At 45.6% G+C, this 24,135-nt stretch overlaps 1 protein-coding gene across 1 annotated transcript in view; it reads right to left on the bottom strand.

Moving 5' to 3' along the window:
- Positions 1 to 1,489: 1,489 nt before the first annotated feature.
- PEMT (phosphatidylethanolamine N-methyltransferase) overlaps positions 1,490 to 24,135 on the bottom strand; it is a 79,392-nt gene continuing 56,746 nt past the window's right edge. Inside the window, exons 5-7 of the mRNA XM_040440883.1 lie at positions 13,116 to 13,227; positions 3,057 to 3,131; positions 1,490 to 1,865 (exon numbers count right to left, since the gene is read on the bottom strand). Of these exons, the coding sequence (XP_040296817.1) occupies positions 1,811 to 1,865; positions 3,057 to 3,131; positions 13,116 to 13,227 (242 nt within the window). The 3' untranslated portion in view covers positions 1,490 to 1,810. The remainder of the gene's footprint in view (positions 1,866 to 3,056; positions 3,132 to 13,115; positions 13,228 to 24,135) is intronic.

A 24,135-nucleotide genomic window follows, 5' to 3' on the forward strand; every position in this document is an offset into this window, starting at 1 on the left:
GTACAAGAATATAACTACTATAATACTGCTCTTATGTATAAGAATATAACTACTATAATACTGCTCCCATGTACAAGAATATAACTACTATAATACTGCCCCTATGTACAAGAATATACCTACTATAATACTGCTCCTATGTACAAGAATATAACTACTATAATACTGCTCCTATGTGCAAGAATATAACTACTATAATACTGCCTCCTATGTACAAGAATATAACTACTATAATACTGCCCCTATGTACAAGAATATAACTACTATAATACTGCTCCTATGTACAAGAATATAACTACTATAATACTGCCTCCTATGTACAAGAATATAACTACTATAATACTGCCTCCTATGTACAAGAATATAACTACTATAATACTGCTCCTATGTACATGAATATAACTAGTATAATACTGCCTCCTATGTATAAGAATATAACTACTATAATACTGCCCCTATGTACAAGAATATAACTACTATAATACTGCTCCTATGTACAAGAATATAACTACTATAATACTGCCTCCTATGTACAAGAATATAACTACTATAATACTGCTCCTATGTACATGAATATAACTAGTATAATACTGCCTCCTATGTATAAGAATATAACTACTATAATACTGCTCCTATGTACAAGAATATAACTACTATAATACTGCCCCTATGTACAAGAATATAACTACTATAATACTGCTCCTATGCACATGAATAGAACTACTATAATACTGCTCCTATGTACAAGAATATAACTACTATAATACTGCCTCCTATGTACAAGAATATAACTACTATAATACTGCTCCTATGTACAAGAATATAACTACTATAATATTGCTCCTATGTACAAGAATATAACTACTATAATACTGCCTCCTATGTACAAGAATATAACTACTATAATACTGCTCTCTATGTACAAGAATATAACTACTATAATACTGCTCCTATGTACAAGAATATAACTACTATAATACTGCTCTTATGTACAAGAATATAACTACTATAATACTGCTCCTATGTACAAGAATATAACTGCTATAATACTGCTCCTATGTACAAGAATATAACTACTATAATATATTCCTGTACATACAAGGGCAGTAACTATTATAATACTGCTCCTATATACAATAATACAACTACTATAATACTGTTCCATATGTACAAGGCATTATCTATCATATCTGTGTATCTTTTTGCAGTGGCTCTGGTTTGGTGACTCTGTGTGATGGGGCAGGAGGCTGGTTGAGGTCTGCAGGCATTGTGCCATACCGCTCGCTGCGCCTGCAATCACACAGGACAATTATGTTTTCTTCCCGCTTACTAAAAGGAGCCCTGCGGTATAATTAGGTGACACAATGTGCCGGTAGGGGAACATTACTCTAATTAGCCAGGAATGTCTCAATGTGAAATTAGATAATCAGAGGACAGAATACAATTTCCACCTTCTCTCGTCAATGACGGCCACCAAGGAACATTTTTTGTTAAAACTTTATTATTCGTGACTTTTCCAAAGAGGTAAAACACATAAAATTAGACAAAGTTTTCTCTCGATGGTCTTGTAAACAGTAAAACAGCTTCATGGTGTAAAACCTAGTATTATAACGTAAGCTAGAAAAAAACAAAACCTGCAGGCAGCCATGTTGTATGGGGATGCAGACAATCAGCTGAGGGATCAAGTACTCGGTGCCTCTATCAGGTTATTGCTTCCCCGAATACTGTTTAATCGCTTGCTGTATGAAGCACACAATGGCGGCCCATATGATGTACGAATCCCCTCCCCCTCGCTGGACCGCGGCAGCGATTAATGGCTCCTCTTGCTTTTTGCTTTGTTTCTGTAAATCTTCTCAGTAAAAGGCCTACAATGGAGGAAGAAGTGAAGACGTCAGAGACATTTACAATAATGGCAGAGCATCGCTGCAAACTTAGGGGGCAGTAGAACTTGGCGCACGCGAAGACCGCCTCCCATCGTTTTCTACAGAGGACTGCGGATTACAGGCATGATAAGAACATGTCCTTTCTTGGTGTGGCCATAAACCTCAGCCGCATGAATGTCAGCTTGGCATCCCATTAAATACAATGGGAGGCGGATCATTCACGGCCAACTTCTGGTACGGAATCCACGCCAAATTCTGCCACGTGAACGGCGCCTTAAAGGGCACTCTCCCCTTCCTAAAATCCATAATAAACATAAAGTCCTCAAGTGTCAGTTGGTTAGACATTCTCAATTATCTTCTAGAAAAGCTGGGTGACCACCAATATGGCCGCCACTGCCACTTCCACAGTGGTGGTCACCCAGCTTTCCCAGAATCTGATATAAGAAACGGCTGAAGACGGACTATCAACACCTGACGTTGTCCTCTAACTTAGAGGACCCCTGCACCCCTCGTGGTCCCCGGGTAAGGGCCTCGCTGGGTTATGCTTCGAGTGGCCTTTAAATTACCGCCGCGGCCGGTTAGGATGCACTGCTGAGGACTTGTGAGGACAGGTCCGGGCCCCGTGTGCCTCAGGTGGACGCTTCATTATCGGTCACCTTATGGAGCCCAGATGCAGGCGGTGGTGCCAGGTCTGTGTGCGCGGCGGCGCAGCCTCTTATTTCGCCTCAGTGACTATCGCTCCCTCTGTTTTCCGGTAATATCCCGGACTAGACACACATGTGCTGGAATATCTCACATCTCCTCCGACCTGAGATTCCACATGTGCGCCCGTCATTTCTGAAATCACACAATATTTCTCATCTCTCGTATAGAAAGACGTCTTAGCGGCCGGCTGTGGACTTCATAGCGCTAAAAATAGAGGAAAATTGCAGCAAAAATCCCATAATTTCCTCATAATTACCTTGTCACCCAGCTCGCCGAGACGCCTTCACAGAACTCATACACACACACACACACCTCTTCTCTTCTATTGCTCTATGTATGTGCCAGTTTGAACCGTAATTTTGGTATTGTATTCATACTATAGATTAGCATAGCAGACTAGGAAAAGCTTGAAAATGAGCGGTAGCTGGAGAGATGTGTGTCCATAAAGAAACATGGGAGATCACCTACCCTTCAAACCAGATGGCAACTTTGTAGCATAGGGCGACCACTGCTGTGAGGGCGAGTCCTGCCGGGCTGGAGTTCCTGCGGTAAACCAAAAATATACAAGAACATAAGAGAGTACACCGCAGGCAGTATTATAGTAGTTATATCCCTGTACATAGGAGGCAGTATTATAGTAGTTATATTCTTGTACATAGGAGCAGTATTATAGTAGTTATATTCTTGTACATAGGAGCAGTATTATTGTAGTTATATTCTTGTACATAGGAGGCAGTATTATAGTAGTTATATTCTTGTACATAGGAGGAGCAGTATTATAGTAGTTATATTCTTGTACATAGGAGGCAGTATTATAGCAGTTATATTCTTGTACATAGGAGGCAGTATTATAGTAGTTATATTCCTGTACATAGGAGCAGTATTATAGTAGTTATATTCTTGTACATAGGAGCAGTATTATAGTAGTTATATTCCTGTACATAGGAGCAGTATTATAGTAGTTATATTCTTGTACATAGGAGCAGTATTATAGTAGTTATATTCCTGTACATAGGAGCAGTATTATAGTAGTTATATTCTTGTACATAGGAGGCAGTATTATAGTAGTTATATTATTGTACATAGGAGGAGCAGTATTATAGTAGTTATATTCTTATACATAGGAGGCAGTATTATAGTAGTTATATTCTTGTACATAGGAGGCAGTATTATAGTAGTTATATTCTTGTACATAGGAGGCAGTATTATAGTAGTTATATTCTTGTACATAGGAGGAGCAGTATTATAGTAGTTATATTCTTGTACATAGGAGGCAGTATTATAGCAGTTATATTCTTGTACATAGGAGGCAGTATTATAGTAGTTATATTCCTGTACATAGGAGCAGTATTATAGTAGTTATATTCTTGTACATAGGAGCAGTATTATAGTAGTTATATTCCTGTACATAGGAGCAGTATTATAGTAGTTATATTCTTGTACATAGGAGCAGTATTATAGTAGTTATATTCCTGTACATAGGAGCAGTATTATAGTAGTTATATTCTTGTACATAGGAGGCAGTATTATAGTAGTTATATTCTTGTACATAGGAGGAGCAGTATTATAGTAGTTATATTCTTATACATAGGAGGCAGTATTATAGTAGTTATATTCTTGTACATAGGAGGCAGTATTATAGTAGTTATATTCTTGTACATAGGAGGCAGTATTATAGTAGTTATATTCTTGTACATAGGAGCAGTATTATAGTAGTTATATTCTTGTACATAGGAGGCAGTATTATAGTAGTTATATTCTTGTACATAGGAGCAGTATTATAGTAGTTATATTCTTGTACATAGGAGCAGTATTATATTAGTAATATTCTCATACCTATACGCAGTATTATAGCACTTGTACATAAGGGACATATAGCCTACAAAGCTTGGTACATTTAGATATAAAAGAAAGATCTGGAAGCATTGCCTTTCGCACCTCTGTGAATTTGTGTGGGATTTCTGAGGCACAATAAATGAGTGCAGGGCTGTTTTTTCTCACTTCTGAGGCTGCAGGCCGAGCGGTGATATTATTGTCATCAATGCCATGTTGCAGCGAGTGTACAGTGAGTCCATAATATAGAGCTATGGGAAATATTCATCACTGCAGGTGAGCGGTGAGCGCTATTTTTACTTCCAGCCGCCGCACTGCTAGAGGCAAGTCTATGTTCTAAGTTTCGAATTAATCATCACATAGAGCGCCAGGTATAAAGATTTGTGATGACATCAGAAATCAGGCGGCGTGAAAGTTATAACACCACGTCACTTCATGACAGGAATATTTTTAGATTTCAGGTTGTGAAAAATCACATAATGAACATGAGCCAAAACTCACGGGCCATGCTTGCGCAGTTTTTAGCCTGAGGGGGCGGTCCATGACACAAGGTTTTACAAAAAGAATATCCCTGTGTCGTGCTCTGCCCCCTCAGTCCTTGGACAACTAAGGCCTCCTGCACACGGACATTTTTTTTTTCCGTTTCCGTTCCGGTTTTTTTGCTTTCCGTATACGGAACCATTCATTTGAATGGATCCACACAAAAAAACGGGAAAGTACTCCGTATGCCTTCAGTTTCCTTATTTCCGTTCAAAGATAGAACATGTCCTATTATTGTCCCTATAACTGACAAGGATAGTACTGTTCTATTAGGGGCCAGCTGTTCCGTTCCGCAAAAATAGGAATGCACACGAACGTCATTCGTATTTTTTGCGGACCGCAATAATACTGAAAAAGCCATGCGGTTGTGTGCAAGAGGCCTAAAGGTGCATTCTGCTATTGAACGCTATGACCACCTTAAAGGGGTTGTCTAGGATTTTTTTTAAATCCCCCTCTTCCCCAGATGGACGTCCGGTCCCCACTCATCAAATTCCACATGGACGTGGTCACTTGCACAGCCGCAACCAATGACTGTCCTCCCCGATGTTGTGTCGTCAAGCGGCATATGACCCTGCAGTCACCAATGAGGCCAGGTGAGTATATGTTTGGCTGGGTGGTGGTGGTGGTAAATTAATAACATCCTGGGAACCCCTTTATGACAACTTGAAGGGGTTGTCCAGGATTAGAAAAACATGGCTGCCTTCCCACACCTGTCCATAGGTTGTATCTGGTATTCCATCTCAGCTCCACTGGACTGAACGAGGCTTAGCTGCAATACCACACACAACCAACTGAAGGCAGCCATGTTTTTCTAATCCTGGACATCCCCTTTAATCATTGTATACTGAACAGTTCTGCAACATTTTAATATACTTTGTGTTTCAATTCGTCACCATGTTCAAGATGTCTGCTTGCTGTCAATCATTAGGAACACACTGCAGAGATCTAATACATCTCACAGCTTAGGGTTTGCCACCATGGTTTTCAGTCTAGACTAGGCGATGCCCAACCTGCGGCCCTCGAGCTGTTGCAATACTACAGCTCCCAGCATGCCCTAATAGCTGTAGGCCAGGGATGGCCAACCTGAGGCTCTCCAGCTGTTGTAAAACTACAATTCCCACCATGCCCTGCTGTAGGCTGTCTGGGCATGCTGGGAGTTGTAGTCTTGCAACAGCTGGAGGGCCGCAGGTTGAGCATGCCCAGTCTAGACAATCCTCCCAAGAGGGAAACCATCCGATGCTACTGCCTGTACCTAACAGAGGACTGCCATCCTAGACTGACACATAATAGCAAAGCCTCAGCTGTGTGGGCAGGACTAGTTCAGGAAAGCTAGAGCCGTCAGCATCCTTCGGCACTCCAGCTGCTGTGAAACTACAACTCCCAGTCTGCACACTTGCTTGGTTTTTCTTGTAACTCCCATAGAATTGAAAAAAGCATGCTGGGAGTTGTAGTTCCAGAACAGCTGGAGTGCCGGAGGTTGCTGATCCCCGAGCTAGAGGATGGGAAGATGACCTAGTCCTTCTACCATGTATCAGTCCTGACAATCCTCTTGTCAGCATCTCTCTCCTGTCCTAGCATTTTTGCTACAATGTATCAGTGCATGTACACTGGACAGTTCAGCTCACAGAGGATCGTCTAGATGCGATCCAGGTTTCATCCCTGCAGGCGTATATATATACGGACGCCGTGTCCCTCCATACAGCGGTGTCAAGAATCGCCGCACACTGAACGCCTGACACTCTGCGTATTTAAAAGGAATTGAAGGCTTTGATGTGCGGTAAGAAAGACGTTGTATCCGTCCGATTTCTGTCTGGCGGTATCCACAGCTGTGACGCGATGCGGCCGCCCGGATGACCATCTCCTAGCTTCCGTATTGACCGGCTGCAGTTTTTCATCTAACTTTATTGTCACTGATTTTATTTTTGTTTTTTCTTCGCAATATGGATCAAGGTCACATTTTTTTATTATTTTCAATTTTTTTCCCCTTTTGTGTAAAAAGTCCAAAAAGAGCCCCACACTTGTCCACGCGTGGGGTGTGGAATTGCAGGCCAGCTCCACTGAAGTCAATGCGGCTGAGCAGTAATACCGTACACGACCCGTGCGTGGTGCCGTTTTAGGAAGAAGGCAGCCATGTTTTTCTAGTCCTGGACGGCCCCTTTAACAAACTTTAAAGGGTCGTGCCAAGAAGGGATATTCTCCTTAGGGGGCGTTCTCATGCTGCAAGGCGTGCATCTGACCCAGTTGAATGGAGTCAATCCACTTGGGAAAACTGCGGCAAAAATGGACGTCAATTTTATATATTTTTTTCCTGCAAACTGGATTTCCAATCAGGCCGCAGCGTGCGTGGATCCCCATTACAATCAAAAACACTGCCACGCCTGCCCACAGGCTGCGTGTGGTATTGCAGAACGTACATTTCATTGGAGCTGAGCTGCAATACCGGACACAACCTGTGGACAGGTGTGGCACTGTTTCTGGAAGGAGGCAGCCATGTTTTTTCTAATCCTGTACGTCTCCTATAACAGGTTCCCTTTTAAGGGCCGATTTATTCTGGCCACTTTGCCCCTCTGGTCACCGTCGCCCGCTGGTCATCGAGGTCGTATCCTGTTCAGGTGCCAAGACTCGGACGGGTAAAACTCCCTGATCCGCGACAACGTTTCCTGTATAAATGATGGGGACAAGAACATCCCGCACAGAGGAGTGCACCGATTGCCGGGTCCGAGAGTTCAGATCCTCCCCTCTAAATGACAGGATTCAGTCCGCGAGTCTAAAACAAAACATCCTTATCCGAGAGGGACCGAGCCGGGTGACGGGGTTCAGCTTAAAGGGCGTTTGCCGTTCAAAAATGTATAAAATAAATCTCCAGTTCTACCGACTGTTATCATATCTGTTGCTGGAAAGCTGGGTACAGCCCGATGGTGCCACGTCCACTGACGCATGATTTTACCACGTAATCGTGTGGTCATTGCTCTCATGGGTGGGCGTGGCTTGGCTGCATGTGGTCAGCTCTGACAAGGTTAAAGGGGTTATCTCACTATTTTTTTTTTACATATTTCAAACAAGCCCCTAGATCTGAATACTTTGATAATTGCAGGTAATTAAATACATTTTGTATAGACACTGAGCAAATCAATAAAATCTGCCACCTGCTGTTTGTTCTTTTCCTTATTTCTATGTCCACCTCGCTGAGGTGGTCGCACATGCTCCGTTTAAATCTTCAGCTGTCTCCAGTTTTATCTGTGACAGTGCTGCAGCAGAAAGAACACGCCCCCTGAGAATGTATACGCCCCCTAAAAAAATAATAATAATCCAGCAGGGCAAGTGGAGCAATGAATGGGGAGATCTCTGGATCCATTTGGGGGTATTCTTTAAATGAATCATGGGAAAACTGCTTGAATTGATATCTAACTGATTCAGGCTGTATATGAGATGTTGGTCCTCACCCAGCTTTCTCAGAAACAGATAACTGGATAGAATATTTAAAGGGATTGTCAGGACTTTACTACTGATGGCCTCTCCTCAGAAGAGGCCATCTATATTTGATCAGCAGGGGTCTTACACCCTGCAGATCAGCTGTGCTGGAGCTACACAGCTATGTCCATAGTCTAGTGGTTCCCACCGAAGGGGATAAACTGCAATACACCACGCGACCTGTGGTCAGGGGTGGCGCTGTTTTGGAAGAAAGCAGCCATGTTTTTCTAATCTTGGACAGTCAGGGGTTCTCCACTTTGGACAGTCTATTTTGTTAGACGAGGCCACCCAACAATAAGCTGATCCCACGGTGACATACTAGTCACTTTATTAATTGGAGAGGTCTTTAAGACACTGGCTGGTTGGGGTCTGGCCACTGGGATCCCGAGCGGTTTTATCCTTAGAAAGTTGTCCTCACTACAACTCCTAGCCTTTGGGTACAGGATCCATGATCATCATAATTGCAGCCAACCATGGATCATCTGTGCAACTAGTTATGCCTGAACCGCTCCGGAAAACTGATTAATACCGCCTAGATGAAAGGCTCCCAAAAAAAACCACTCGGTGTACATGACGTCATGTGTCCTCGCGTGCTCCACTAGTTACTGAAGGTCCTGCCTTGTTTACCTGCTCGGCCTCTGCGCTCAGGGACGACGGCGTCTTACATAATGGAGAAACAGATTGAAATTGACAGAGTTCAGGCTGCAATGGCGGCGGAGATCATGCGAGGTGAATGGAGATGCTGTATTTACAGGAACTCATAGGACACCAGGTTGTCAAGCTGTCAACTAAAAAGTTTCACCACCAAAATACTTTTTTTAACAAAAATCTGATTAATAAAGGCGGAATGAGAAGAGGGGTGTCATCTATTTATCTGCTATCAACTCAAAATCCAGTCTCCAGTGTCTGCCAAGCTGGTTGCTAGGGAAATATTACCATAGTTACGGTCATCTTAACAAGGTTCTCAGGCAGGGAGTCCTTAAAGGGTTCTCCGGGAATTATTTAAAATGGCCTAGAACAGGGATCAGCAACCTCCGGCACTCCAGCTGTTGTGAAACTACAATTCCCAGCATGCTCCATTCATTTCTATGAGAGTTCTGAGAAGAGCAGAGCAAGTATGCATGCTGGGAGTTGTAGTTTCACAACACCTGGAGTGCCGGAGGTTGCCTACCCCTGGCCTAGAGTATGAGGAAGACTGGTTGACACCATTTGTAGAACTGCCTAAAGGGGGTGAGAGGGAGCGTGTCCTCACTACAATAGATAGTAATGAAGTGATCCTGTCTAGGATATGCCATCATGGCTGAGCAGCCTGAGAGGAACGCTCACCAGTGTGCAGTATATGCCAGTAGTGAGGCGCACACCCCTCCCCTGCAAGCGATGGCAGACAGTCCTCCTCACTTTCTAGGAGAGGTTGCTGGCGGCCATTTTAAATCATTTCTGGAGAACCCCTTTAGCAACCGGTCTGTAGATTATTCAGGCCTTCACTTTAAATAAGTGTCGTCACTGAACAGAGGACAGAAATGGGACGAGGGGACTTGTCAGGAGAGAAATCAGACCTTTCGGTGCCCCTACCTATATTTTGGTAAATTTTAAAGGGGTTTTCTCATCTCAGACAATGGGGGCATATCGCTAGGACCCACACCTATATCGAGAACGGAGCCCCGAAAGTGAAGGAGAGCGCACTGCGCATGCGCAGCCGCCTTTCATTCCTTTCTATGGGGCCGCCAGCGCTCGGCTATTGCCGTATGCCCCATAGAAATGAATGGGAGCATGGGCTGCGCATGCGGGGCACGCTCCCATTCACTTCTATGGGAGAGGCGGGGATTAGCGCTTGGTGGTGGACAGACCCCGGGAAATCTGGGGTCCTCTAGCCACAGCACTCCCCGCTCCGTTTCATCGATATAGGTGAGGGTCCCAGCAGTGGGACCTGCACCTATCAGACAATCGGGGCATATCCTAGCTATAATGAGTGTTTAGGAGGTCAGAGAGCAGAGATAAGGAGCCATAAAAATACAAATCCTGGTGTTAGAGAATCTCAAGGCTGTACAGAGAAAGGGGCTCAACATTTTTAATAAAGACCAACTAGAAAAAATATTTTTATCTCAAAATGAGTATAATGCAACAATTAAAAACATTGCCCCAAAGGGGTACATAGCCTTTAAGGGCCAGTTTAAGGACAGAGCTAAAAGTGATGCAACCAACACATGGGAAACCTGTCCTCCAGTTCTGGACGGCTTTGGCCACCAGTTTATGGGCGATTACTGGATTCAATGTCACGATCAAGGTCGGCCTGGGACAACGGCTGTCCTGTTGAAGCCTTCCATGTGCAGCCTTAAGGGGCCACACACTTTCAACAGCTTAGACCAACAGCTATTTTCCCCCCATACACATGCATACTCGGCTTGGCAAGTGTGCAAGTATTTTCAGCGGGAAGAGAGTAACAAGCCTCTACCACCTCTGAAAGTGACAGTCTCTTGGTCATGTTGAAAGGATCGGGCATTTTGAAATCCCTGCCAACCAGTGGACCCCCCCCCCCCATTGTTTTACGGGATTATCACAATTATTACTGCTGGTAATTTTTCTAAACATTCTCCACAGGTTTTTTGTGTTTTTTTTTTTTTCTCTTTTGTCTATATCCAACCAAAACGCCAATGTTTCTTGGCAGCTCGGCGCAGCAATATTCCCCCGTCCCCCTGGGATTGGTCTGTTACACTTTCATGAAATAACATTTCTGCCGGTGACTTATTACACAGAACAGCGTTATTACAGCTTGGCCGCGCTCCGGCTTTCTTTCTAGGCCGTGTTCCGCTGGCTGAGCCTTGCTTTTACTAATACATCTCCTATCAGGTCCTTGATTTATTTATGCAAAGGAGAACAAATTTACATGGCCGCGGTAATTGACTAACTGCGCTCGGTCCCCAAAGGCAGAGCATGGTTAGACGGCATTAACTCATTAAACAAAAGCCTATTGGCGAGCCGCCTGCCTTCTCCCTTATGTTACCGGGGCCTCGTTACTATAACTGGCTGGTGATATACATTAAATCAGTTCATAATCGGCTAATGAGGACAATAATTAGACAATGTACTTTCTGCAGTTAGTGATTCTTGCACACCAGCTGTGCCGAAAAGCTCCTGGAACAGTTTATTCAGTGTCCCTGGGGAGAGGGAAGGGATGATGGACATACGGAAGGTTCTAGAACTTACCAGTAGGGACTAATTTGTAGAACAGATTAGGTACAGTTTGCAATACAAAAGTTAAGAGCTCCAGTCTTTTTCTTCTAATGGGTGGGTGGGGGGCTACTCAGTGACATTAGTTACCTCCAGACATGCACTGGGGTATCTGGGGGTAGCCAATCAGAGTGGGCAAGGTAGCATAGCAATATAATGCTAATGGACATTAGTGGTGGAGAGCTGATTGGCTATAGGGTGTTCTATCTCCGCCCACTTCATAAGAGATCTGCTGTAACCATTGGTGTGATTTCATTAATTAGTGAGTGTTCTATCCCCGCCCACTTCATAAGAGATCTGCTGTGACCATTCCTGTGATTTCATTGGATAGTCAATGTTCTATCTCCGCCCATTTCCTAACAGGTCTGCTGTGGCCTTTCCTGTGATCTGCTTTACCTTCTGCTGCTGTGATCTGTTCCATGACTTGATTGGCTGCAGGACACTCTATTTTCACCCATTTCAACACAATGGACTGTTTGTATTTGGCTGTCTTAGGCGGGGTTCACATCACGTTTTCTGCCTCCGTTTGACGTGTACGTTAGAAAAAAAGGATCCAAAAATGCAGCGCACCACGTTCTTGTATCCTGCACAGTCCGGTAAAAAAAACTTATAGGTTTGTTTATTTATTTATTTACAATAGAACTCTATGGTGAACGGATGGCACTGTATGGCATCAGTCTGGCATCATAATGGGATGGGAAAAAACGTGATGTGAATCCAGCCAATCTGGACATTCAGTGGTTAAATACACCGACAACAGAAGAACGACCATGAGATGCCCCCTACTGACTCCTCCTAACCTTCACTGGGCATAAGCACCAAAAATAAAATGTAAGCTTGACTGATCAAGGACACAGAGTCTGATATGTGAAGGTTATAATACATGTACAGTGCAAAATATCTATCTATCTATATATCTATCCATCTCATATCTATCTATTATCTATCTCATATCTATTATCCATCTCATATCTATCTATCTATCTATCTATCTATCTATCTATCTATCTATCTATCTATCATCTATCTCATATCTATCTATCTATCTATCTATCTATTATCTATCTATCTATCTATCTCATATCTATCTATCTATCTATCTATCTCGTAGCTATCTATCTGCCCAATTCTTCATGCCCTAAACAGAGGTGCGCAGACAAAAGCAGGCCATACAAATCAGACATACATTGGTGAAGCTGCAGATTCTGGCAGGACCTGCCGACCATCTATGAGTATGAAACATTTGGCTGCCATTGGTTTGACGTGTTAAGACAAAAAAAAAGGGATTGGACATGCTGAATTTCAACATGCTGGATCCTCTATTCTCCAACTCCGCTCCCTATTGAGAACACATGCATGCTCAGTCAAATCGTGTGGACACAATCTATGGGGAACTCATCAGGAACAACCAGTAGGACCCCAGCTGGAGAGGAGACGGTGGTCAGGACTACTTACAGGAGGGCCAGACCCAGGTAATTGGCTGTACTCCCCCAATACATTGGATTCTCCATGACATTAAATGGGAAGCCGGTCACTTTCTCTTCCATCAGGATTCCAAAGTAATCACCTGCAAGAAAAAAAGAAAAAGAACAGAAGTCATCTCGAACCAGCGCTGACGAGAAGATCCAGCCATTCCAATCACTAGTGACCTCACTGAGGCGCCCTGAAGCTCATGCCTCAATGAACCTAATGCATGGTCTAGCCTCGCCTTACCTTGGGATAACAAAGCAAATTACATTTAGTTTGCACTAATAAATAGGGTGAAAATGGCTAAATCCTACAGATGCCTTCGCTATAAGACCCCCCTATAAAAACTCAAACCCAAAATGTAAGAGTAAGTTCCTTGGTTCAGATACTTTTGCCATCTGTATAGTGGCTGATGATCCGTTTTTTCCCCTCCATAGACACAGCCTTACAAGTAATTTTGCTGCTTGCAGTCACCACTAGGGGGAGCAATCCAATGAGCGATAACGGCGGCAGCATGTCCGGTGAAAACTGCTTACATGCAAAACGTGTTTACAGAAAAGTTGCTACGTTTCGGCTATAGCATAGCCTTTATCAAGCACAATGTGATCCCCAAATGACCCTGCTTAAAAAGTGCAAGCCACACCTCCACAAACCGACGTGGCCAATCACATGATACATTAATCATCCACAATATATCCACTTTAGTTCCTTCCTACGTAGGATTCGGCCCCTATCCTACTGCCTTCCCTCAATCGGTCAATTTGTTGTGACACGATATCAATATAGTGCAGTGAGCTCCCCCTGGTGGTGGCTGCAGGTAACATGTCACTAGGTTTATGCAGGAGATTTGGAGCTCTGTGTCAGAAACACAAGCGATAAAGATATATTAATCAATGCAGAATATTGAACGTATTAAAGGGGTTGCCCGGCACATAATAAAAGTCTTTTAGGGCTAAATGGGTTAAAAAACAAGTTAAACAAGCAATACCTCACCAATCTAGCGCTGCTGCCTTTCTGATGCTACCCCTGGTCCCATCCTGACGCACAGGAAACGCCCGTTCAGCCAATCACTGGCCGCAGTGGTGACCCGTCTCAGGCAGTGATTGGCTGAGCAAGCATTTCCTGTGAACCGAGATGGGACGGGGAGGTAGAGATGAGCTGGGCATGGGCAGCGTCATGTCAGAAGTGGTCTGCTGAGGTGCGGATTGCTCATTTTTATTTTTTTAACCCATTGTGCCCCTGTTATAAGAAATTTTCAACAACCCCTTTAAGGATAGAGGGGAGGGGGGGGGGGGGGGGGGGTTGCAGCAAAAATGCTGATAATAGTGATACAACACATTACGGATGAGGGATAAAACAAAGTGACCTGTGTCCTGAATGACAAATGGCGACAATTACATTGGCGCTTACGTAATTCTGCAATTTTTATCCGGCAAAATGTCAAGGGTCTAAAGATACGCGCTATTGTGTTGGGATGGTAATGAGGTCTCCAGCAAAACTCCTCACTAACGAAGCAGCAGTTTCATGCGGTGACATATATGTTCGATGGAACAATCTCCCGGGGAGACATGGAAATTTATGTGACGGCGTATAATGTAGTCAGATACGTAATACTGCAGTAACGAGGGACATTTATCCCGGGGACGGGGATAGCATAAATGGGCTGTATGTATCATTCCTGATTAAATCTCACCACATTTCCTCCCAAAAAAGGATGGAAAATCCTCAGGAACTGTATCTGTGCCTGGGAAAGCCGGGTGACATGAACATGACCACACTTGTCCCACAGGTTCCCGACCATCCTGCACAGGTATTCAGTGGCATTACTCCTTCTCAGTAAAACCAGGGATGTGTCCATAGGGGGCGTCGCACCCCAGTATTATAAATGGAGCACGCTAGGTGGGGTGCGGGCCCCTCAGTTAGGTCCCGACTCACGGGCTGCGCTCCTTTTTGATGGATGACACTTTTTAATACAGCAAAGTCACGATGAATAACCGGGGCAGCAATCTCCAGCAAAGCAGGCGCACATAACATAATGACACACAGGACCTATCGGGGCCGAGCTCCTTGTGAGGCGGCTGCTAACAACCTCCGCTCCATCTCACCGTCTCCGATACAGAAATGAACAAACGGCTATCCGGGTCATTCATTGGATGAGGGAAAAAGAGAGGAGGGAAGGAAGGAAGAAGGAAAGGAGGTGGACGGAAGGTGAAGGGAAAGGAAGAAGGAACGAAGGATAGGAGACAGACGGGAAGTGAAGAGGAAGGGAGGAGAGGGGATTGATGGAAGGTAAAGAGGAAGGTGAAGAGAAAGGAAGGAAGGAAGGAAGGAAAGAGAGGGGGTGGACAGAGGTAAAGAGAAAGGAAGAATGAAATTAATGAACAGGAGTGGATGAAAGGTGAAGACTAAGAGAAAGCAAGGAAGGAAGGAATGAAGGAATGAAGGAGAGGAGATAGACGGGAGGTGAAGAGAAAGGAAGGAATTAAGGAGAATGGGTGGATGGAAAGTGAAGAGAAAGGAAGGAGTGAAGAAGAGTGGATGGGCAGATTGTTAAGAGGAATGAAGGAAGGAATGAAGGAAAGGGGGTGGACAGAAGGTAAAAAGGAAGAAGGGAAGGAAAGAGGGTGGACGGAAGGTGATGAGAAAGGAATGAAAGAAAGGGGGTGGACAGAAGATGAAGAGAAAGGAAGGGAGGAATTCATGCACAGGGTTGGACAGAAGGTGAAAAGGAAGTCAAGAATCAAAGAGTGTGAACGTAAGGGGATGAAAAAGGAATGAAGGAAAGGGTGTGGTTGGAAGGTGGAGAGGAAGGAAGGAAGAAATAAACGGGCGTGGACAGAACGGTAAGAGGAAGGGAAAGAAGGAAGGAAAGAGAGGGGGTGGAGTTAAGTTGAAGAGGAGGGAATGAAGTAATGAACAGGGATGGATGGAAGGTGTAGAGAAAGGAAGGAAGTAATGGAGGAAAGGGGTGGACGGACAGTGAAGAGAAAGGAAGGGATGAAGGAAAGGGGTGGAGAGAAGGCGAAAAGGAAGGAAGGACAGAATGGAAGGGAGTGGACGGAAGATGAACGGGCGTGGAAAGAAGTGTAATGGAAGAAAGGAAAGGAAGAAGGAAAGGGGGTACATGGAAGGAACAGAATAGAGAAAGAGGTGGAGGGAAGATGAAAGAATAAGGCAAACAAAGAAAAAGAAAAAAGTAGGGAGGAAGGTAGAAAAGGGGAAAGAGGGAAAAGATAGAAAAAAAGAAAATAAAAGTAATAAGAATGTAGCAAAGAAAGAAGAAAAGGACAGAAGAAGACGCCTTCTGCGCGGACACCACCGCTCCGGCCTTCGTGCTGTCGCTGTTTTCTGAGAGCCAACAAAGCGTTTAATATAAAATCCTGCTAAATTATTTGTATTCTGAGGAAAACGGCTTCTTCTGACAGGTCCGGGGTTCTGTAGGGGCCTCTACAATTCACTGCTCACTCATTCCACATAATTGGCAGACGGTATGAGCCGGCCCCATATGTGTTCTTGCCCCACTTCTACAAATATCACCCTGGTAAAGTGGGGCACAGCGGGTCAGCAGACAGAACAACAAGCAAACCAGCAATCTACGGAAATAAACTCCAGCGCATTGATTCTCGCAGACGTAAGATGAAGCAATTAACTGAGGAGAAGAGAGAAATCCATCAGCACTCAATTTACTTCATTTAAAAGCCGCACTGTGACCTCTTCTGGTACAAACAATCATAGGCGCCCCGTCTACAGGGATACAACACCCCGTCCTGATCTATAGGGTCAATGCCCTGCAGAACCCCGAATCACCTAGTCAACGGATACCACAATGGGACAATGGCCATTTACAGACAGACCACAAGGACACACTGACATTTGGGGTACAGGATAAAGACACTGACACTCGGGTTACAGGATAATGACACTGACACTCGGGGTACGAGATAATGACGCCGACACTTGGGGTACAGGATAAAGACACTGACACTCGGGGTACGAGATAATGACGCCGACACTCGGGGTACGAGATAATGACGCCGACACTCGGGGTACGAGATAATGACGCCGACACTCGGGGTACGAGATAATGACGCCGACACTCGGGGTACAGGATAATGACACTGACACTCGGGGTACGAGATAATGACGCCGACACTTGGGGTACAGGATAAAGACACTGACACTCGGGGTACGAGATAATGACGCCGACACTCGGGGTACAGGATAATGACGCCGACACTCGGGGTACGAGATAATGACGCCGACACTCGGGGTACAGGATAATGACACTGACACTTGGGGTACAGGATAATGACACCGACACTCTGGGTAGAGGATAATGACACTGACACTTGGGGTACAGTATAATGACGCTGACACTTGGGGTACAGGATAATGACGCTGACACTTGGGGTACATGATAATAACACTGACACTCGGGGTACAGGATAATGACCCTGACACTTGGGGTACAGGATAATGACACCGACACTCTGGGTAGAGGATAATGACACTGACACTTGGGGTACAGTATAATGACACCGACACTCTGGGTAGAGGATAATGACACTGACACTTGGGGTACAGTATAATGACGCTGACACTTGGGGTACAGGATAATGACGCTGACACTTGGGGTACATGATAATAACACTGACACTCGGGGTACAGGATAATGACATTGACACTTGGGGTACAGGATAATGACGCTGACACTTGGGGTACAGGATAATGACACTGACACTCGGGGTACAGGATAATGACGCTGACACTCGAGGTACAGGATGATGACACTGACACTTGGGGTACAGGATAATGACGCTGACACTTGGGGTACAGGATGATGACACTGACACTTGGGGTACAGGATAATGACACTGACACTTGGGGTACAGGATAATGACACTGACACTTGGGGTACAGGATAATGACACTGACACTTGGGGTACAGTATAATGAAGCATGGAATAGAATGCAATATCGGGGGCCCTTCATTTGGACTTTTCACTCGGATCACCATCTTCCTTATGAAGACTCCTTTGTCGGGGATGGTGCGACTTCTCAGAAGTTGGGGGGGACGTCAGCGGGGGCTCCACTATTACGCTCTCGGCTATTACTCTTTGTTGGGCAGGCGCTGGTCCCTGCGACGTGACGCGGAGTGTGACACGGCTCTGTGAGATCAGACAGTATTTGATTCCTAGGTGCGATTTTCTCGTCTCCTCGAGGAATGCGTTCTCCATGGCGACAGCAGCGCATGCAATACGGGGCTCTGAAACGACTGATCGGGAGGGGGCGGGGAGGCAGACGCCGATTGTTCGGGGCCACCATTATCAGTTTCGTGGAACACTCACCTCGCATACTCTCATCTCATCTCAACAATACCGAGAATCGCTGCACAGATAATTGCGGCCTGTAATGGGGTATAATCACCAAGTTAGCGCACAGGAATGTGCGGCGGGTGACTCGCCCATTATAATGTGTAGCACGCTGGTGCACGACTAGTTCTAACTGACCTTGAGAAGGCAGCTCGGTGAAGCAGGGACAAAATCTGGGAGTTTAAGGGGTCTTCCAGGACGTAAAGAGGACCTCTCACCTCTCCCGACATGTCCGTTTTTAGCAATCACTTGCATCCCCCGTGTAATAACAATTCTGGAGCATCGAGTCTAAAAACTCTATGTTGTGCCGTTCCTGTATTATTCCTCCTAGAAGTTATGAACGAATTATTAGCAGTTTGCAATAAAGATCCAGATGGGTGTTACCAGTTGGGCAATGACACTGGCAGCCCTGACTGGATGTTGTCAGGCCGAGCAGGGGCACTGGTAACACCCAGCGGGACCTTCATAGCAGACTGCTGGGAATTCATTCATAAAACGTCTAGTAGGAATAACAGAGGAAAAGCATAACAGAGTCATAAGAATAGATCCTCCGGAATTGCTATTAGTAAAACGGACATGCGAGGCGAGAGGTTCTCTTTAAGATAAGCCACCAACGTTTGGTCATGGAGGACCGCAGAATGAAGCCGGCACAGAGACAGCGCCATGCATACAATGTGGCTGTTCCTGGTACTGCAGCTGAATCCCATTCGCTTGACTTCAGGGTCGGACCCCCCATTCATCAAACATCAATGGCCCACCCTAAGTGCTAGGACCTCTTTTATGGCCTCCCTAGGGGGGCATTTATCTTCACCCTCTTCCTGGTCAGATCTGATAATGAGAGGAGATCGGAGGCGTAACCTGAAGCTTCTGTAACAGCGCCCCCCACCTACCATGTGGCAGTTATAAAACTAGATCCTTCTTATACGGCAGAGGATCTCGGGGCCCTCTAATGGGCCAGGGCCCGGCTGCTACTTATTAATTTCTCATGGCTACGTCCGTGGATGACATTACCCAACTGGAGATGTTAGGAAGGGGGAGCGGGAACCGGACACGCTCGATAATGAATATATTGTGTTTTGCGGAGCGAGCGGCTGTAGCGGTGGTTATTACGGACGAGGATGCTCGTTATCTGATGTCATTACCTCTGCCGCCAGGTCCTTGTACTTCAGCCTCCCGTCACAAACAGCACAAGAGGCAGCTGCTTCATGGCGTGATACATGTGAAGTGGTCCTCGAGGAAGACGAGGCCAGGGTACAAGAGCGAGGAGAAGTCAAGCCTGACACAACATGGCGGGGACAGGAGTCGTGCGCAGCCCTATATACAGGGGCAGGCTGCACGCACATCCCCAAATCCACATGAACCCTATATTAGTCGTCATTACTATGCTGTGGTCACCCCTTCCACCGGCTCCCTCTATCCTACAATGCTATTCGTGAACCAGGAGGATCAGGATGAACGGTGCCACGTCCTCCCCAAGTAACGCTCTGGGAGGACACAGAAAACGGTGAATGTATCAGCGTATCACTGAGTAACACTGCAAATTGGAGGGAGCTGGAAATCCCTTTAAAGGGGTATTCCGATTAGAAAGAGTTATCCTCTATCCGACTGCCGAGCCCCCGAGAAATGGACGGGACGGCCAGTCGGAAAAGCGCGGCACTGCTCCATTCACTTCTATGGGAGCGCCCAGTACCGCACTCGCCTGTCTCCCGCGCTCCCCAACAAATGTAAGGAGCTGCGGTACGCATTTCCAACAAGCTGCTCCGTCCGTTTCAGTGGGCCCCCCGTTCTCCTGATCAGTGGGGGTCCCAGCGGTAAAACCCCCACCAATCTAATATATCCCCTATGTGGACAGGGGATAGCTTTCTCTAACCGGAATAACCCCTTTAAATTCGGAGGGTCTCCCAATATGAAGATGGACACAGGACATCCTGCAGCTTGTGGCTGGGACCCTCAGTGATCAGCTGTAATCCGGCAGCAGGTTTCAATGTCTCTGCAGCACCTCTGCAGGGGACATGAGGTATTACACTGTGTCCACCGAGATCAATAGGCTGTTTGTGTAAAGTATGGACATGCCGGGTCCTCCATAGCCATAGACGCTCCTGACAGATCGATTAAGGCATGCTCAACCTGCGGCCCTCCAGCTGTTGTAAAACTACAACTCCCACAATGCCCTGCTGTAGGCTGTTCAGACATGCTGGGAGTTGTAGTTTTGCAACAGCTGGAGGGCCGCAGGTTGAGCATGCCTGGATTAAGGGTTTGCTAGGCCAGACAGCCCCTTTAAGGCCGCAGTTTGCAGTCAGAGGGGGTTAAGACGGCTGTGTAATCACAGATCTTGCAGTGCTATAGGCATGGTAACCGGGAGGAGACGTGACATGAGCACAATAACCTTAATGCATTATGTATGCCGTGCTGCGCCTCTAGGTCGTTTAATCATGTGCGCAATTTAAGACGATGTATAGCGCTCTGGTTTTATGCACGATCTGTGTCAACACTCCCCCCACCCCCCATTCACCTCGCCTCCGAGGCTGACGCCAGTCGTTCAGTGGGCATCGCGTCAGAAAATAGATGGCAGCAGGTCACCCCGTTATAGTGTGGGCTCTGTCACTGCCTTAAAGGTACCGCCGCTTAAATATCCGACTATTAATGTGTATCCCCCTTCAAGCAGATTTCAACCTGTACGATCCATTGTCTTCCCTGAAGATAAGGGGTGTCAGGTGAGCATGGCAGCCGCTTATCCTCTTGACTGAAATAACATGCCAAGCTGAAGGTATATTTTTATAGGGGCGTGAGAATGATGCTATGGACGGTCTGCTCTACGTAGATATATTTATACCTGCAAGCATCGCTGGCGCCCATAAGGCAGCATTAATAGGGACGTCTGCCCCCCACAATGCAAGTGACTAGAACCAGTACAAAGGCTCCCGCTGTTCTGTTAGTCATCGCTCTCCTTACATCTCCAGTCACTTTCAACATCACAGGCACAAAGAATCAACGCTAAGACTGGTGGCACAGAGAGGAACAGATCATAAATACAGCATCAAACCCTCTAGCCTAGACTGCAGCACAGAGTGTTTCAGGCCATACATGTAAATGACCTTAGTTATTGTACGGATTCTAAGTTATATCCTATATTATACTCCGGAGCTGCACTCACTATTCTGCTGGTGGAGTCACTGTGTACATACATTACATTACTTATCCTGTACTGATCCTGAGTTACATCCTGTATTATACTCCAGAGCTGCACTCACTATTCTGCTGGTGGAGTCACTGTGTACATACATTACATTACTTATCCTGTACTGATCCTGAGTTACATCCTGTATTATACTCCAGAGCTGCACTCACTATTCTGCTGGTGGAGTCACTGTGTACATACATTACATTACTTATCCTGTACTGATCCTGAGTTACATCCTGTATTATACTCCAGAGCTGCACTCACTATTCTGCTGGAGTCACTGTGTACATACATTACATTACTTATCCTGTACTGATCCTGAGTTACATCCTGTATTATACTCCAGAGCTGCACTCTCTATTCTGCTGGTGGAGTCACTGTGTACATACATTACTTATCCTGTACTGATCCTGAGTTACATTCTGTATTATACTGCAGAGCTGCACTCACTATTCTGCTGGTGTAATCATTGTGTACATACATTACTTATCCTGTACTGATCCTGAGTTACATCCTGTATTATACTGCAGAGCTGCACTCACTATTCTGCTGGTGGAGTCACTGTGTACAGAATAGTGAGTGCAGCTCTGGAGTATAATACAGGATGTAACTCAGGATCAGTACAGGATAAGTAATGTAATGTATGTACACAGTGACTCCACCAGCAGAATAGTGAGTGCAGCTCTGGAGTATAATACAGGATGTAACTCAGGATCAGTACAGGATAAGTAATGTATGTACACAGTGACTGCACCAGCAGAATAGTGAGTGCAGCTCTGGAGTATAATACAGGATGTAACATAGGATAAGTAATGTATGTACACAGTGACTGCACCAGCAGAATAGTGAGTGCAGCTCTGGAGGGGGGGAATGCAATGTATAATAATTTGGGGTACAGCAATCCTTACATGAAAAATGCATCCTAAATTCTGTTCATTCCCAGCTCTCACTTCTGGACCTCAGCTCTGCTATATCTGGAGGAGGGGGAAGGGGGGGGGGGGGGGCAGGGTAATGTAATGTATGCATATTCACCTGTAATAAATGTCACGTCAGAAAGTAGGACAGAGAAAGACAAAGATAATTTTTTTTTTAAATGAGGAGGACAAGGTCTGAAGATGAATACGATGGGAGCGCGGTGGTGCGGGCGGCCGGGCCGTCACAGATAAGTTATTATTTATATGAGGACGCGGAGAGCAGAACAAAAGACGCCCGTGAACAATGGACGCAGGCAGCAAAGAAATGGCGTGGCACAGTAACCCAGTGGGGACGTCACACCAGTTTAACCTACATTGTAGACTTCTAGCATTTTCCAAATGTCTCTGGGACACAAAAGAAGTGATTCAGCTTCTTATATAAGGGGCCGATATACGACGCTGAGCGCTTATATAAAGGGGCGCCGCGCACGTCCGCCATTGTTACCTGCAAGAAATGTTACATTGTAACCGGGGCTGAAAGCAAGAAACATGGGATCTGGGACAAAGAGATACAATGTATTCACTCGTAGGAACATCTTCTGTCCTGAGAATGTTTTCTCCTTTTCGGTTAAGTTTCTTAGGTTCTGTTCACATAGGTATTAGCACAAAATGCGCAGTTTCTGCCGCAGAGGTGCAGTGTGTAGTTCCATGGGGCGAATTCGAATCAGGCTTATCCACACTGAATCCGCTTGCCTTATTCTTCACTGTTTTATTGTTTTTTTTTGTGCACAGAAATTTTCTATGTCATGTGACTACGGTTGTGGGATGGTCACTGGATGTGGAACACTGTGGAGCACTGGCTCCGCTATTTCCGTCGGCCCCACAGAAATGAATGGGAGCGGGGGGACGCGCGTGGCCGGTACGCTCCGATTTACTTCTATGTCCTCCAGCCACCACCTTGCGGGGCTCCGTTCTCGATATAGGTGAGACAGAGATGGGACCCGCACCTATAAGACAATGGGGGGCATATCCTAGCGATATCCCCCCCCCCCACACTGTCTATGATGAGACAACCCTTAGGGGCTCATGCACACAAACTTATTTTTTTTGTCCTTGCCCGTTCAGTTTTTTACGGCCTGTATGCGGAACCATTCGGAAATGACTCCGTGTGCATTCCGTGTCCGTATGTCCGCAAGTCTGTTCCCCACAAAAGATAGAACATGCCCTACTCTTGTCCATGTTGCGGACAAGGACAGGCATTGTTACAACGGATCCGTAAAAAAAAACGGATGTAACACGAACGTTACACAGATGTCATCCTTTTTTTTTTGCGGATCTGTGTTTTGCGGACTGCTAAATACATACAGGCGTGTGCATGAGCCCTTATTCTGTGGATAAGTGTTGTTAATGGTAAACCCCTTTTAACTAACCGCAGTAACCGAGTTCACACGGGCGTTGCGGGAAAATGTGCGGGTGCGTTGCGGGAACATGCGCGATATTTCTGCGCGAGTGCAAAACATTGCAATGCGTTTTGCACACGC

Source organism: Bufo bufo, chromosome 7, assembly GCF_905171765.1.
Source record: "Bufo bufo chromosome 7, aBufBuf1.1, whole genome shotgun sequence".
Lineage (NCBI taxonomy): Eukaryota > Metazoa > Chordata > Amphibia > Anura > Bufonidae > Bufo > Bufo bufo.